Source organism: Staurois parvus, unplaced genomic scaffold, assembly GCF_062004578.1.
Source record: "Staurois parvus isolate SC_StPar_1 unplaced genomic scaffold, SC_StPar_1.0 ptg000770l, whole genome shotgun sequence".
NCBI lineage: Eukaryota > Metazoa > Chordata > Amphibia > Anura > Ranidae > Staurois > Staurois parvus.
Genome location: NW_028318566.1, coordinates 1893553 through 1911383, shown reverse-complemented (window position 1 = coordinate 1911383; position 17831 = coordinate 1893553). Strand labels below are relative to the sequence as shown.

General features: G+C 40.4%; 1 protein-coding gene across 1 annotated transcript in view; it reads left to right on the top strand.

Annotated features, from left to right (window-relative positions):
- LOC149444812 (DAP3-binding cell death enhancer 1-like) overlaps window positions 1-17831 on the top strand; it is a 71906-nt gene that overhangs the window by 15367 nt on the left and 38708 nt on the right. The window contains exons 2-3 of the mRNA XM_089654500.1: window positions 1643-1751; window positions 16145-16268. Coding sequence (XP_089510626.1) covers window positions 1643-1751; window positions 16145-16268 — 233 coding nt within the window. The remainder of the gene's footprint in view (window positions 1-1642; window positions 1752-16144; window positions 16269-17831) is intronic.

Sequence of the window (17831 nt, the reverse complement as noted above, 5' to 3'; positions counted from 1 at the left end):
TCAGTTTCATCTCTTCACAACATTTTTAGCCAAATTGATTTTCAACGGAAAGGCAACATAATAACTCTAACATGGTTTCATTATGCTTGCACAGGCCCTTGAGGTTTTTATGCATTCTAAATGCTTAGTAAATAATACTCTTCATGTCAGAATTTACATTTCCAAAGGGAGATTAAAGTGTATCTAAAGACAGAATTTTTTTTTTTTTTAGTTTTGGATAGAGTGGAGTGGGATTCAAACACATTTTGGGTTGTCCCCAGAAAAGTAATAGAGGGGAGATCTTCCAATGTGGACACTAGTTCTGGTGACACGCTAGGATTCCCTTACTTTGGAGGGATTTCTTCTGACTTCCTGTTTTCACTATGGGACAGGAAGTGAAGAGAAATCTCCCCAATGGGACAGATATGGCAAAAAAAAAATTACAGGGGTTATAACTCTCCCTTCCTCTTTCCAAAATAAAAACAAAAAAAAGGTTTTGTCTTTAATTACACTATAATAAATATCTTTGGATACCAAGCCTAATAAATTCAAACTCGCTTTGTGTTTCCCTTAGCTAATTATATGATTAAGTATAAGGAGTATGCAAATCTTTCATGTCAGTCATTTTCTTGCTTTACTTACTAGATCTTAGCTAGCTGAAAAAAGAGAAACACTTCTACACATTTAACTTATTTCCTTATTGCTTTGGCTCCATCTCCTGTCTCAAAATCCTTAGATGGGTGACCATCCAAGCCAAGTTTGTAATTACAGCACAATATTGGATCAGTACCAGAGCAATTTTCTTCTCATACAATTATTCTAGCAGAGCCACCTTTATATGGTTTATATAATTAATAGTTTATTCTTTACAGGGCTGCCATTAAATCATGGGCATTACATATTTCCAGCCAAATGGCACATACTATATGTCACTTACAAAAGAGAGACCCTTTCTGCTGTTTGTAAATGTAAGAGTGGGGTAATTTGTAAAGATATAAGTGAAGGTCAGGGCTTGTGTTACAGCAGTGTACAGCTTTTGTTATTGTATTTCATATATATATTTGTAAGTGTTGCCATTAGTGAGTCAACTATACCATATATTGGGGGAACTTAAGCTGTTGAAATAAACTTATTTTCTTATAACAGTAGAATAGTTTAAGGCCTTGCATACACTGGGTGCCTAGCCCCTATGAGCAAGATTCCAGCATTTTTGTAGAAGCGGAAGGCTCTGGTGCACCTTGCAGCCACTGCTGCAATGGTACTAACATTTAGGGCAGTATAGGCCTAAGAACAAATGCCCAGAAGGTAAGATGCCTGTGCTCTGGGCATTTGTCATTGGGCACATACTGCCTTAAGCGTTAGACTTACTCTGTACATAATCCAGCCACGGCAGTTTTCATTCACTCTTAAGACTTTTACAGGCTGCCAACAGCAGGGCTCGATGGTGTCCCTGTGGCTTCCACCCACATGTAAATGCCAGAATCGCATGCAGAGGGGCTAAACGCCCAGTATGCATGAGGCCTAAGTAGTATATAGAGTCATGTCAGACCTGACCAGTAACCTTGCACCTAGGGAGAGAAGCAATGAGGTCATGGTACAGAATTGCTAAGTTAGGGTGCCAATTGTGTAAAGTTTACATGAATAGGTTATGTTTTTCTTCCAGCCCTGAACCGCTGTCATGCTTCCAATATCCAGGGATGTGTTCACGGAGAGACTGAAGCTTTAAATCCTTCATCTCTGATTCCGTTGGGTCAGAATGTGGGTAGCAAAAGGTACGTTTAAAATGGAAATATTAAAATGGTTACAAAGCATAAGCATTTTTACCCTGGTGCATTCTTTGCATTAAGGTAAAAAATGTTTAGGTATCAATATTCCTCCTCACTACCTCCCCCCCCCCTCCCTTTTCCTGTTTACTTACCTGAGCCCCCATTTGATCTAGCACTGTGCCATGTTGCAGGACCATGCAATTGTCATTCAAAGTGTGAAAATTTACCTGGGCAGGAAGGGCATGAAAGTGTCCAGTATTGAAGTGGTTATAGTAAGCAACACCACACTCCTACCCCTCCTCACCTGAGACCAAGACTTTTTGTACGTTAAGGCCCTGGCATTGCACTGTGCAATACATACGTGAGCTTCCTGTACTATGGTAGTGCTCTAGTGTTTCACTTATTAACTAATACTTTTGTCCTGGTATTTCACACCACCAGTTTTTCTGCATACGATGTTTTTTCAGTGTTTTTCTTTTAATTTCTTTGATTAAAAAGTTAGTTTACCTTTTAATGTATGTACAGTGGATATAAAAAGTCTACACATCCCTGTTAAAATGTTAGGTTTCTGTTATGTAAATAAATGAGACAAAGATAAATAATTTCAGAACCTTTTCCACCTTTTAATGTGATCTATAAAAACTGTACAACTCAATTAAAAAACAAACTGAAATCTTTTTTTTTTTTTTTTGGGGGGGGGGGGGGGAGTAGTAAACATAAAAAAACTAAAATGATGTGGTTGCATAAGTGTGCACACCCTCTTATAACTGGGGATGTAGCTGTGTTCAGAATTAAGCAATCACATTCAAAATCATGTTAAATAGGAATCAGTACACACCACACCTGCCATAATTTAAAGTGCCTCTGATTAACCCCAAATAAAGTTCAGCTGTTCTAGTAGGTTTTTCTTGACATTTTCTTAGTCGCATCCTACAGCAAAAGCCATGGTCTGCAGAGAGCTTCCAAAGCATCAGAGGAATCTCATTGTTAAACGTATCAGTCAGGAGAAGGGTACAAAAGAATTTACAAGGCATTAGCTATACCATGGAACACAGTGAAGACAGTTATCATCCAGTGGAGAAAATATGGCGCAACAGTGACACCAGCAAGAACTGGACGTCCCTCCAAAACTGGTGAAAAGACAAGAAGAAAACTGGTCTGGGAGGCTGCCAAGAGGCCTACAGCAACATTAAAGAAGCTGCAGGAATACCTGGCAAGTACTGGCTGTGTGGTGCATGTGAAAACAATCTCCCATATCCTTCATATGTCTGGGCTATGGGGTAGAGCGGCAAGACTGAAGCATTTTCTTATGATGAAAAACCTCCAAGCCCGGCTAAATTTTGCAAAACCACATCTGAAGACTCCCATAAGCATGTGGGAAAATGTGTTATGGTCTGATGAAACCAAGGTTGAACGTTTTGGCCATAATTCCAAAAGATATGTTTGGTGCAAAAAGAACACTGCACATCACCAAAAGAACACCATACCCACAGTGAAGCATGGTGGTGGCAGCATCATGCTTTGGGGCTGTTTTCTTCAGCTGGAACTGGGGCCTTAGTCAGGGTAGAGGGAATTATGAACAGTTCCAAATACTAGTCAATATTGGCACAAAACCTTCAGGCTTCTGCTAGAAAGCTGAACATGAAGAGGAACCTCATCTTTTAGCTTGACAACGACCCAAAGCATACATCCAAATGAACAAAGGAATGGCTTCACCAAAAGAAGATTAAACTTTTGGAATGGCCCAGCCAGAGTCCAGACCTGAATCCAATCGAAAATCTGTGGGGTGATCTGAAGAGGGCTGTGCACAGGAGATGCCCTGTGGAGTTTGGAGTGTTTTTGCAAGGAATTTGGAGTGTTTTTGCAAGGAAGAGTGGACAAATATTGCCAAGCCAAGATGTGCCATGCTGATAGACTCATACCCAAAAAGACTGAGTGCTGTAATAAAATCAAAAGGTGCTTCAACAAAGTATTAGTTTAAGGATGTCCACACTTATGCAACCATATTATTTTACTTTTTTATTTTACTTCCCTTCACCTAAAAGATTGTCTCCTTTTTCTTTTTTTTTTTTTTTTAACATCACAGAAATCTGACATTTTAATAGGGGTGTGTATACTCTTTATATCCACTAAACATTTAAAATTGTCTTTTTTTTTTTTTTTTATTTGATTCTTCATTTTGAAGCTGTTTTTAGTGTGGACTTCCTCTCACTGTCCCGCTGTTGGATATGCAGCTTCAGCACCTCATGAACCAGCATTTGTCTATAAGAACTCATTTTGCCCAACTGCGAAGCTGCAGTCCACTCATTGGCAGAATACTGAGTTCAGCCTCTGCTGTGGGAGAGAGCAGGAGGCGCATGTTTGGTTAGGCTAAATAAGCGGAGTTCTTGTAGCTGAGTGCTCATAAGTGGGGCGCTGGAGCTGTGCATCGAACAGTCATTTCATCTTACTATCTAGGCAGGAGGGAGAGGGAGAGTCTGCAGTGGCAGCTTCAAAGTTAAGAGTTCCACCTGAGAGAAAAAAAAAAGTCAGCAGCTACAAAAACTACAGCTGCTGACTTTTACAATACAGCCACTTACCTGACCCTTGGTCTAGCGGTGTCCCCAACACCGCTGGTTTCACTGGCCGTCTTCTCTCTCTGGCACCAGCATCTTTAGTGTGGGCACCTGGCTGTGACAGCTTGGGTGCCTACTGAGCATGCGCGAGAAGCGCTGCGCTTTGTGAATGACCCTGTAGTCTTCTGGGACCTGTCACGTTTCCCAAAAGATTACGGGGAGGGAGGTGGGGAAGACCACTTCCACTTCTGATTGCTTAGCTGATTGCAGTGGAAGTGGGAACGGGTACTTGACAAATTTGGGTACCGGCTCCCTCCCCCCCTTCTCCCTAAAGGTGCCAATCCTTAATTGGGAGCAGGGGACAAAGCATTAAAGCGGAACTTCCCCTTTTGTGTGGAGCTCCGCTTTAAGGATCATTTTATAAAATGGAGAACAGCATTTGCTTTGCAATAAAACCTGTAATACATATGGTATTGTTTTTTGAATGTCATTAAAGGTGAACTAACCTTTTAAAGATAGACTGCCACCTTACCCATTCTCTGACCCACTGATACATTGCCAGTGCTCTCAGCTGCTCCTTCCTCTGTTGTAGCAGTGCCAACATTCCCAGTGTCAACTGATGTCGGATGCTAGGGGGAGCTGTGACTTCACTTTCTCAATTTTGTGACGGTAGTGGGGCATAGCGATGGTGTTACCTAGGTTATTGTGCATTAAAAAATACAATCTGTCTAGGTATGCCCACTTCTGCAGCCTGATATTCACCCATGAAAGAATTTGGATATTTACTTATGATGTCTGAAGAGACAGCCCACTGCTTGCGTCAGAACTAAGGGCTTTTGCAAGGCGTACTGGGGCAGAATGTTGTGATATTTATGGAAGTCATTTACAGCACTCTGCTGGCCCCTCCCACCAGTCATGATCTTTCTCCATTGCATTGAGAAGCACAAAGACCCAGTGATGTCACTAGGTCTAAAGTTTGAAAAAATATATATAATTTGCTAGTTGTTAAGGGGGACAGAAACCAGAACCAGGGAAGCCAAAATATAACCAAATTAAACTTCAGCTTTCATAACATTTGTCTTTTGATCTAAGGATCTTTAGCACTGTTGCTATGCACTAACATGCATTTTAAGTTGTATCCCTAGGCTAAGCATTTTTAGAGATTTGGAAAAAGTGTCCATCCCATTTAAAGTCCAGCAGTGATGCTTAGGTGGGAACAGCCCATCTTGACTTCTAAAGTCAACATTTTCATATAATTTCATCTGCCCTGGTCTCTGAATCTTCTTACTGTTTTATCATGCAGTTTTCACTGATGGTAAACGCTTCTTAAGAAAATGTTCAGTTTTAAATTTCCCAGTTTTACAAGTTCACTATACATTGCTCCAGAACTATTAAGATTAATTTTAAGATGTCACTAAATGCATCAGCACAGTTGAAAAATTCTGATCAATGGGACCTGATTTACCTCAGTTGTTTTATGGTTTTTATTAGCTCTAGGTTATTTGCTTGAACTTATGCTGGTATTTCATCAGCATGCCACTGGAGATAGGAGCAGATAAATTCATGCTGTTTCTGACGTCAGTACGCTTGTTTTCATGGTTGGGAAGCTCAAAGTTGCGTGTTAAGTGTCATAGCAAGCTGCAGTCTGCTTCATTGCACAATGTATTTTTAATACAGTAACAGATGTCTATATTCCATCGGTGGTGAGATCTAAAACATTTTATGTGTGAAGACAAAACCATAGTTTAAAAAACAAAACTGACAGGTATCACTGTACAAATGCATGTGGTACTTCTCACATTACAGAATGAATTCGTAAATACCCTGAATGATTTTATCTGTGATCTCCTGACCACCGCTGCAGTAAGTGCATTGCCCTTTAAGGGAGCCTGGTGTGTCCTCCTATGAACTGCCCTGGTTTCACTCCTGTTAGCGGTTAATACTGGGACTCTAGCCACTATTGTTTATAGTCATGAACCAGTGGTGGGAACAAGAGCTGCAACTTTAAATTAGGTGCCCAGTGCCCCCCTTTCTAGAGGTACATTGATATTTAAAAAAATGTATGACCCCCAAACACTGAATTCAAGCCACAGTACACTGTGAAGACAGTGAATCATGGTTGCGCAAGCATCATGATATGGGGATGTTTCTCATACTACGGTGTTGGGTCTGTTTATCGCATACCAGGGATCATGGATCAGTTTGAATACATCAGAATACTTGCAGAGGTCATGCTGCCTTATGCTGAAAAGGAAATGCCCTTGAAATGGGTGATCCAACAAGACAACGACCCGAAACACACACACCAGTAAACGTGCAACATCTTGGTTCCAGACCAACAAGATTGACGTTATGGAGTGGCCAGCCCAATCCCTAGATCTTAATCCAATAGAAAAAATGTGGGGTGACATCAAAAATGCAGTTTCTGAGGCAAAACCAAGAAATAGAGAAGAACTGTGGAATGTAGTCCAATCATCCTGGGCTGGAATACCTGTTCACAGGTGCCAGAAGTTGGTGGACTCCATGCAACACAGATGTACAGCAGTTCTCAGAAGCAGTGCTTATACAACTAAATATTAATTAAGTGATTCAAAGGAAGGCAAAATCTTCAAACATTTTTCAGTTTATATAGTGAATGTTTGAGTTTGTAAAGAAGAATACAAACACTGCTATGTTTTTGAACAGTCTAATATTCACTTTTCTTAAATTTTTTTTAGAGGAACAACACAAATTTGATATATTTTTCTTCATGTTTTGATTTGGAATAGAATGTGTAGTGTTCCCAATGCATTTCCGTGTATGGGAAATAAAAGCTATTAGAAGGATTTTGAGCTTTGTTCACTTTTTTCAACACACTGCTATTATTTTGAACACAACTGTAGTTGCTGGCACTCCTTAAAGGTGGACCCAAGACAAATGGCTAAATACACAAATGAAATACTTACGCTAGAGCTGTTTTAGCTGACATATATATGTAGTATATCTGTCCATACAGTCATGAGATTTAAACATCTGCCACATGGCATACGCAGATCCAAGAGACCTGATTTTTGTCTGCTGCAGTTAAGTAATACTTACATGTCTTGTCTTTGCCTCCAGCCCTGTGACTTCACAGTGAAAGTGAAGCTACACACTGATTAGCTTATTTTTTTATTGCTTTGCTTTCTCCTCCTATCAGTATGTGCCGTGTTAGCACATGAGCACTGCAGCACATTTGCTTGGCTTCTTGTGCTGCGAGTTCCTCTCCCAGTTCAAGCTCTGCTGTGTAGGTGATTGTAAGCAGCTAATATTAACACATTAACTGCTTGCCTCCCGCCCACAATAGTTGTACTGCGAGCAGGCGGCAGCTCCAGGCTGGGTGAGGTACCTGTACATCACGATCTTTCTTCCGGGTCTGGGGGCGCATATGCACGTGTCCCCTGCCGACCTGTGGTATGATTGTACACATCACGAGTTGGGCTCTGCTAAAGTAAATATCCCTTAAACAGTGCACATTTAGGCAATATTTACTGTACCTACAGGTAAGCCTTAATTTAGCACTTCCGAAGGCAGTAGTGACTTTTTTTTTTCCTGCAATTTTGGATAGAGTAGGAAGGGCTAGAAACTGCACTTCCTGTCCGAAGGAAGCAAGTTTAAATTTTACCAGAATCCCACCCCGGACTATTGTCACTGTCCTCTAAGTCTGTGAAATTTTGGATTCCACCTTTAGATTGTAAGCTCCATGAGCAGGACCCTCCTTTTCTTTCTGTATAAAACTGTATTGTAATTGTACTGTCCCCCTTTATATTGGAAAGCGCTGCACAAACTATTGGTTCTATATACAGTTAGGTCCATATATATTTGGACACAGGCACAATTTTAGATTTGTCAGGTATTTACCAAAACATATTCATGCTATAGTTATAGAATGGATATGGGATGAAAGTACACAATCTCAGGTTTAATTTGAGGGTATGTACAACCAAATTGGGGGAAGGGTTCAGGAATTACAGCTCTTAAGAGTAGTCACCCCCCCCTTTTTCAAGGGACCAAAAATAATTGGATAATTGCATCAAAAGCGGTTTCATGGCTAGGTGTGGGCAACTCCTTCATTATTTCTTCATCAATTAAGCAGGTAAAATGTCTGGAGTTGATTCTAAGTGTGGTATTTGCATTTGGAATCTATTGCTGTGAACCTACATCTTGAGTTCAAAAGAGTTCTCCATGCAAGTGAAACAGGCCATTGTAAGGCTTCAAAAACTAAACAAATCCATCAGAGAGCAGCAACATTAGGAGTGGCCAAATCAACCGTTTGGTACATTCTGAGGAAAGAAGAATGCACTGGTGAGCTCAGCAACATAAAAAGGTATGAACATCCACCAAAGACAACAGTGGTGGATGATCGCAGGATCCTCTATATGGTAAAGAAAAACCCATTCACGACATCCAGACAAGTGAAGGACACTCCAGGAGGTGGGCGTATCATTGTCAAAGTCTACAATCAAGAGAAGACTTCACGAGAGCAAATACAGAGGGTTCACCACAAGGTGCAAACCATTCATAGGTCTGTAGAATAGAAAAGCCAGAGTAAACCTTGACAAAAAACATCTAAAAAAGCCAGACCATTTCTGGAAAAGCATCCTTTGGACGGATGAAGCTAAGGTTAATCTGTACCAGAATGACAGGAAGAAAAAAGTGTGGAGAAGGCTTGAAACACCTCATGATCCACAGCACACAACGTCATTAGTACAACATGGTGGAGGCAGTGTGACGGCATTGACATGCATGACTTCCAGTGGCACTGGGTCATTGGTGTTTATTGATGATGTGACAGAAGCAGACGGATGAATTCTGCAGTGTTTAGAAGTATACTGTCAGCCCAGATTCAGCCAAATGCAGCAAAGTTGATTAGACGGCTTTTCACAGTACAGATGGACAATGATCCAAAACACACTGCAAAAGCAACTCAGGAGCCTTTGAAGGAAAAGAAGTGAAATATTCTGCAATGGCCAAGTCAATCACCTGATCTCAACCTATTTGAGCATGCATTTCACTTGCTGAAGGCAAAACTAAAGTCAGAAAGACCCACAAAGAACAACTGAAGACAACTGCAGTTAGAGCCTGGCAAAGCATCAGAAAGGAGGAAACACAGTCTTTGGTAATGTCCATGGGTTCCAGACCTCAGGCAGTCATTGCTAGTAAAGGATTCTCAACAAAATTTTAAAAAGGAACATTTTATTTATGATTATATTCAATTGTCCAATTACTTCTGGTCCCTTGAAAAAGGGGGATGTCTACTCTTAAGAGCTTACACAAATAGTCAAAAATCCTCCTGCGCTATGAGATGGAAGTACAGAACCTATTCTACAGCTGCCAACACTCAAGAACTGATACCAAAACAGTGTCAATAAATCATAGAAAACAGTGTAGCGCTCTTAAAGAACTGTGTCTAATACACAATATTAATTCCTAAAAATAAATAAATCAATATAAAATAATATAATATACAATAGTGACAAAAAATAAGTGCCAAACTAAGATTCCAAAAATAAATCTATCACCTATTTAAGAAATAGGTGTACCGACATATAAATAATATGTGACTACTATTTCACACAAACATATGGGTAGTGTACACACATCTACTAAAATTAAGCCAAAAAATCCAAACTTAATCCAATGAGGGAACTCTTAGCAGTGCTCACACAGTGCCAAAAAATGAAAATTTATAAATGTGTCCTCCTTGATGAAAGACAATCTTAAACAATGTCTTTTTGTGGAAATGAATAAAATCATGCAGTGTGCAACAGTGATAATTAAATAAATCCGTGACTGTGACAAACTCTTCCCCTGTTAACGGCTAGATTGCCTCCTCACCTCCTCCTAATGACCCCAAAGGGGCCAACAGGCTTTCAGGATCACCCTGGATCCTTGATTTATAATGACCAGCAGCTTCCTTCCTTCCCTGGAGCTCCTTTGTGGGGCTCCTAGTGCCCCTGATCAGTCAAGGTGGTTCTGAAGGATAATAGCTCACCAATCCAGTGAGCCAAGAAAAACCTCTAAGTGTAGTACTTTAGTAAACTTTGTTTATTCAAAGAGTAAAGAGTATCACTCACATTACAAGCAGTCCTCCCTCCTCACTGATGTGTGGGTATACTGCATGTGAATGGGACTTCCTGGGTGTAGCAAAATGGCGTCGCACGCCGGAAGTGCGACACCACGCACTGGAACTACGGACTCGCGAACCTACGCGTTACGTCACTGTCTGCTCGTGACTTCCTCAGGGTATACCCCGAGGAAGTCACGAGCAGACGGTGACGTAACGCGTAGGTTCGCGAGTCCGTAGTTCCGGTGCGTGGTGACGCCCTTCCGGCGTGCGACGCCATTTTGCTACACCCAGGAAGTCCCATTCACATGCAGTATACCCACACATCAGTGAGGAGGGAGGACTGCTTGTAATGTGAGTGATACTCTTTACTCTTTGAATAAACAAAGTTTACTAAAGTACTACACTTAGAGGTTTTTCTTGGCTCACTGGATTGGTGAGCTATTATCCTTCAGAACCACCTTGACTGATCAGGGGCACTAGGAGCCCCACAAAGGAGATCCAGGGAAGGAAGGAAGCTGCTGGCCATTATAAATCAAGGATCCAGGGTGATCCTGCAAGCCTGTTGGCCCCTTTGGGGTCATTAGGAGGAGGTGAGGAGGCAATCTAGCCGTTAACAGGAGAAGAGTTTGGCACAGTCACGGATTTATTTAATTATCACTGTTGCACACTGCATGATTTTATTCATTTCCACAAAAAGACATTGTTTAAGATTGTCTTTCATCAAGGAGGACACATTTATAAATTTTCATTTTTTTGGCACTGTGTGAGCACTGCTAAGAGTTCCCTCATTGGATTAAGTTTGGATATTTTGGCTTAATTTTAGTAGATGTGTGTACACTATCCATATGTTTGTGTGAAATAGTAGTCACATATTATTTATATGTCGGTACACGTATTTCTTAAATGGGTGATAGATTTCTTTTTGGAATCTTAGTTTGGCACTTATTTTTTGTCACTATTGTATATTATATTATTTTATATTGATTTATTTATTTTTAGGAATTAATATTGTGTACTCTTAAGAGCTGTAATTCCTAAACCTTTCCTCCAATTTGGATGTACATGCCCATATCCGTTATCTAACTATAGCTTAAATATGTTTTGGTAAATACCTGAAAAAAACTAAAATTGTGCCTGTGTCCAAATATATATGGACCTAACTGTAAATCCTGTATAATAATAAATCCACCTCACTTTCTCCTCCAGTGACTGAGGTTTTTGCAACCAATAGTGAGGTTGGGTCTCCCCAAAAAGAACACAAACATCCATAAAAATGTAACAGAGGTTCTAACCCTTCCCTGCTCTATCCAACACTGGAAATAAAAGTTTTGTGTAGTTATGCTTTATTCCGTATATAGGATGTAGAGTGTCTTTTATAGGTAAGTGTGTGATAGAAACACACACCTTAACCTGTCCAGCAGGGCTGGTGCTAGACTATTTTGCACCCTAGGCAAGACCAGCTACTTGCGCCCCCCAACAAAATAAATGAATTAAAAAAATTTAAATAAAAACAGAAAAAAAAATATTAACAAAACATGAAACTGCTAGATTTCTTTTAATTTGCAATAAAATAAGTGCCACCAGCACCAATATTAAAGACAAAATCAGTGTCACGGATGGACTGTATCTGTGGTGGACAGTGGCAGGGTGACAGTTGCAGTGAGTGGAGGATGATGGATCCACACTGACAGATCCTGGGCTTGAATTCCCCCAGGCAAAGGAGGGAGATAAAACGCTGTGACATCAGGCAGCCCAACACACACACCCGACACACACCCGACACACACACACACACACACACCCGACACACACACACACACCCGACACACTGACATAGATCAGCAAGCTCAACTAGAAGAGCAGGCTTTGGGATCATAATGTCATCTCTCACTGACACATATCACATGTGATGGATGGCGGGCTCACAGACACAAGACATCCAAGTCAGATATTACCTTCCTCTGCAGACGCTGTTCCGCCTCCGCTGATGAATGGGAAGAGAAGGGCAGGAACTCCACAGTGATCAGCAGCCACCAGCTGGCTTGCAGTAAGGAATTGAATCTGAGAAGAACACTGGAGGGAGCTGCAGCTCAGCTGCTACACTGGCCCAAGACACCTGGCATCTTTCGCTGTCTTTTCTCCCTCCCCTCTGCTGCCCCGCCCCTCAGCTGAATGATCATTCATGACGTGGCGGCGTCCCACACAGCGAGAGCACCCAGCCTGTGCTGCGCCCAGGCACCTCTAGGTGGCAGTGCGCCCTGAGCGGCCGCCTACTTTGCCTAGTAGGAGCTCCGGCTCTGCTGTCCAGTACTTGCCCTTTTACATTACGGTGCCTGTGTTCCAAAAAGAATGACATGGTAAGCCTCATGTGCCCTGTTAGAGACCCGTTGGCTGAGCTCTGAGCGTTTGTAGCATCTTCAGATCTTGGCTAGCCAGCAAGGGATATTTTAAAGGACCTCATGTCTACTTCCAACCATGAGCAGCCTTGTAAAAAAGTATGACCGTATTGCAGCCGAACAGAGGAAAAGCTGGTATTGTAAGCTGAGAAGAAATGGGCAGCTTTGCAAATACTGTATCAAAGGTGTTTTCGTTGGCCGTAACGATGAATAAGATGCCAGCTGTCATTTTTCCCATTAAAAAGCAGATAGTCGGAATATGCTGCTGTTATCAACAGCCCAGACACTTTTCTTTTCTCCAGACCTCATACATCATCCCTAATGAGGATTCCACAGAAGGATATGTGTCTTTATGGATTTTATGCTCTATATACAGCAAAACTGACAATTCTTCAGTAATACTGGGAAAGTCCATTTCACCAGTCATCCTGCCAGCAGAGCAATAGGTGAATGGCTTTACAATGTTCTGAAGGAAAGGTCACCTCTTGCACAGTGCTTGGGAGGTAATGAGCAGTAACAAATCAAAAAGCAATAATGGTTATGGGTATCACCCCATTCTCCTGTAAAATGAGAGGCCTGTACTGTTTAATGATCCTGTCCTTGTTCCTCACAGCTTAACATGAATACAAACTCCCCTTATGTCTATCATGCATTTCCTTCTTACAAAATAATTTAGATTCAATAAGAATAATATATTTTGCTGCAGCGGAAAATAGCAGAATGCTCTGGTGCTATACAGACAGTCTTTATTTTATATATTTGCTATTTGTGGATCAGCGTAATTGATTTATGAAAACAGCAGTTGTTGCACAGATCAACTTTGTGCTTGTTTTACTTCAGAAGTACATGTTTGTGAGTCAAAGGTTTTACCTGGTTTGTTACTGTAAGCAACAGCCTTCATTTTCATTTGGAACAAGGAAACTACTTGCTCTTCTGGGGAAAATGGATATATGATAGCGGGATAGGTCTTTAAAATAATCTTTAAATTTAATAGGCAGGTCATGTAGCCCACATATGCATAAAGACTAGGAAGGTCCAACAGATTGGACAGAATAGAATGAATATGTAAAACAGGTGCAGGGATCATAAAGGGAGTTTACAGCTTCTCCTCAAAAGTTTCCACACTCTAGCAGAAATTATGAAATCTTGGCGTTTATATTGAAAATATGACTGTTCATGTCTTTTATTTAAGGATAGTGATCATATGAAGCCATTTTTTTTTTCTTTCAAATTCTTTATTTACAAAAAGTATCCTACCCAACAAACTGCCTCAGTACAGAAATAGCAATAATGTCTCACAAGAAGATCATAAATGATACATAAGACATGCTAATATAACAATATTTATGAGATAAAAAATAAGCAACCTCTACACAGGATGCTGGTAAACGAATACAATGGAAAAAAAGCACAGCTACTCTTAAGTGGGCAACTCAGGGGTATAGAAGTTATCCTGGAGACTAGGTGATAGCAGTGTAAAACATTGGAATGAAGGCACATTGTGGATCACTAAAAGGAATAACACTTCCCTTAATACAACACTGCCTGGTATAAGGCCGCATTGCAGACACAGGCTGAATACCTGTTTTTTAGTTAATAGGAAAGAACTGGGAATAACAAATGAAGCCATTTTTTAGCACATAGTTATTTGGCTCCTGTTTAAATCCTAATGATAACAGAAATCGGCCAAATGGCCCTGATCAAATGTTTACATACCCTGCAATGTTTGACCTTTGTACAGACTCACAAGGTGACAGAGACAGGTTAAAATGGCAATTAAAGGTAAATTTGCTACATATATGGCTTTTTAACCAGTTTCCAACTGCGCTATAGTCAAAGGATGGCTACAGCGCGGTTGTCTAGTTCTGGGACGACATCCATGGATGTTATTCCAGAACATGCCCCCCCCCCTCCTTCTCCTCCGCACACCCTGCCGGTGATCGCTGTGCCCTATGGACACAGCTGATCACATGGTACGGTAAACGGCCAATCACGGTGGCCTGTTAACACGTGTCCAATGACACAGCAGATCACCGGGTAAATATGGTTGCCGGTTATCGGCTGCACTTTCCTCACGCTGTCACAGCATGAAGAAAGTACTGCCGAGAAACGGCAATTGTCAGCGAAGGCATCGGAACTGATCATCAGGGCACTGATGATCAGTGCCCAGCAGTGCCACCCACCTGTGCCTGCAGTACCACCCATCAGTGCTGCCTATCAATGCTGCCTATCTGTGCCACCTCATCAGTGCTACCCATCAGTGCTGCCTCATCAACGCACATCAGTGATGGAGAAAAATTACCTGTTTGCAAAATTTTAAAATAGAAACAAAGAATAACTTTTTTTTTTCAAATTTTTTGCTGTTTTTTTGTTTATAGCGCAAAAAATAAAATGCCCAACGAAAGGGCATTTAAATACCACCAAAAGAAAGCTCTATTTGTATGAAAAAAATTATACAGATGTCATATGTGTACAATGTTGCATGACCGCGCAATTGTCATTCAAAATGCGACAGCATTAAAAGCTGAAAATTGGCTTGGGCATTATTGTGAGCTCTTATTTTTTATGGATACTTGCTGGGAGGAGAAGGTTTGTTTAAAGAGGTATTACTACTTGGAGCAGAAAGATTGATGTAGTGTCGAGAGCGAACCATAGTAAAAAAACAATCATCTTTAATGTGAGGCATTGATTTATGGTGAGTGAGATAAACCTCACTTTGGGAGTGGCTATTATGAGAACTGAACAGTGGGAGATGGATGTGGATTTTTTGGGACACTTATGGTGGAACTTTTAATACACATTTATGTGGTGGACTTGTATAATTTGGACTTAAATTTCTTTTGAGTTATTTGTTTTAGTTTAATTTTTGATATTTTTACATATTGAGTCCACTTATGCGATAACATTTTTGTAGGGTGTAGCGCCACTTTGAGTCTATATATTTAAGTTTTTCAGACACTCTTTGTAATTGGGTCATTCATTTATAAAGGGGTAACAACACTATTTTTGTATGCATATTTACACATTTTATATGATAGTTTGAGCTTTTTTCACGTGGTATCATTTTTTGCAACATTTTTTAGGCTTCTTGGGTGAGGTGTGAATTGATGTTATGAGGAAATTGCATCAGTCCACTGTATATATGGATATAACGTGAGCATAAAGTATCTTCTTTGTGATACATGGCTGCTCTATGCGGATTATATTGATCCTTCAACTATTGTTCTAACTATGAGCAAAAGCAAACAGAAGATTCTACAAAGGAAAACGGAAGTGCCATGTAAACTATGGACTGAGTTATATTCTATCTATAAATTTTTTTTTACATTTCTCATGTCTGCTTACCTATCTCTGTTTCAGTTACAGCTCCCAATCATCAGGTGCGCACAGTGGTCAGAATGAACAGAAACATAAGAAAAGGGGGAACTTTCAGTTTTGCACTGGTCAGCTGCCACAGTATACTGTACTGAATGCATTTAGCGTGGTAAGTTAACCTATACTTTATTAATATTTGGACAGGTAGGTTACATTTCAGTGCTTGTCACTACACTCCAAATGCAGCCCCGTTTAAAATCCAAGATATTCCAGCATTCTTCAAGCCTCACACAATGCATCAGTGCTCAGTACCTGAACTGCCAGTCAACAGGCTTAAAGGGTAACTCCACTTTTGTGCGAAAAAATAGCAACTAAAACAAAAATAATATAGCGTATACAGTTGTGACTGAAGTCATAATGTAATTGTTATTAAAAATTACCTTTCCTTTTCAGTCTGCAGCGCTGTAGTTTTCTGTGAAATGCAATATGGCAACCTGGAGGTGTTCTGTACAAAGATGGTATACAGAACACCACCCCACAAATGTAATTTCCTGTTTTTGTGATTGGCTCACTGATTTTTCTGCAATAGATACAAGTCAGATTTTGGGATTCCCCTGCAACAACTTCATTTCAGTGAGCTACTCCCAAAGGGAAATCATGTCGAAAGGGGTGCAGACCCAGCCACTTTCCTAATTAGACACTGCAAGTGCAGCAGCTGATTGAGAACTATAAAATCATGCCTATTAGATTCACTCTGTACATGGACACAGATAAACAAACACATGCCTCTTCAGAATAACAAGGTAGGAATCTGTAACAAAGTTTGTTAAAATCCTTGCCATGTACATAGATCACCCAGAGGGGAATTTTTTTTTTCTCAACAAAAATGGAGTTACTCTGTAAAGATTTTCACATGGAGGTCAGAGCACTTGTTTTACAGTGTTCAAATATCCACTTTCAGAAACTTTGGATTACATAGGGTGTCTTCAATTTGCCGACGACAGGTGTGTTTCAATACAAGTGTGTAGGAGTAGGGACATAACAATAGCAATTTGTTTGTTAAGAATTATGTCTCCAGCACCACCCTGAGATTTACTGAGCACCTTCACTTTCTGCATTTTGCACCTATAGTATTACCAGGCCTGAATATGGTCACCCTTTTCCATGCAAGGATGAAAAAGTATAACATATGGGGTATACTCTAAAAGGCGATGAGGGAAGTTATGAATGAACATGTAAAGACATGACGATTATTTGGAGATACAACTTCAGCTAAAAAATGTGTTGCATAGATTGTAAACTAGCATATGCCTTTTGAAACTTAACAAAAAATAACAGTAGCTAAACCAGAAAAATATTTACAGCGAGGTTGAAAATATCAGTTTCACCCTTAGAATTTATTTCCTTTGTTCATTATCTTTAGTGGGACTAGAAAAATGGTAAGTGAAATCTTTGTGGTTGCTGTGCCTTGCACAGACCCTGTATAGCACAACTCTACCCAATGTGTTTGTTTTTCCTCAACTTAGTCTTCATGTGGTTTTTCGGGTGCTAGCAGAAAAATCTCCCCCAATCTTCTTAGGTTCCCAATGTTGCTTACTAAAGTAAACCTTCATATATTGCTAAAGAGACATCACTGATAGGCAAGTCTTGTAGCATGTTTGTGTCCTATGCCCTTCTAGAGGACTCTCCATAGGAATATATACTATCTAGAGGACTCTGATGTGAAATTAGG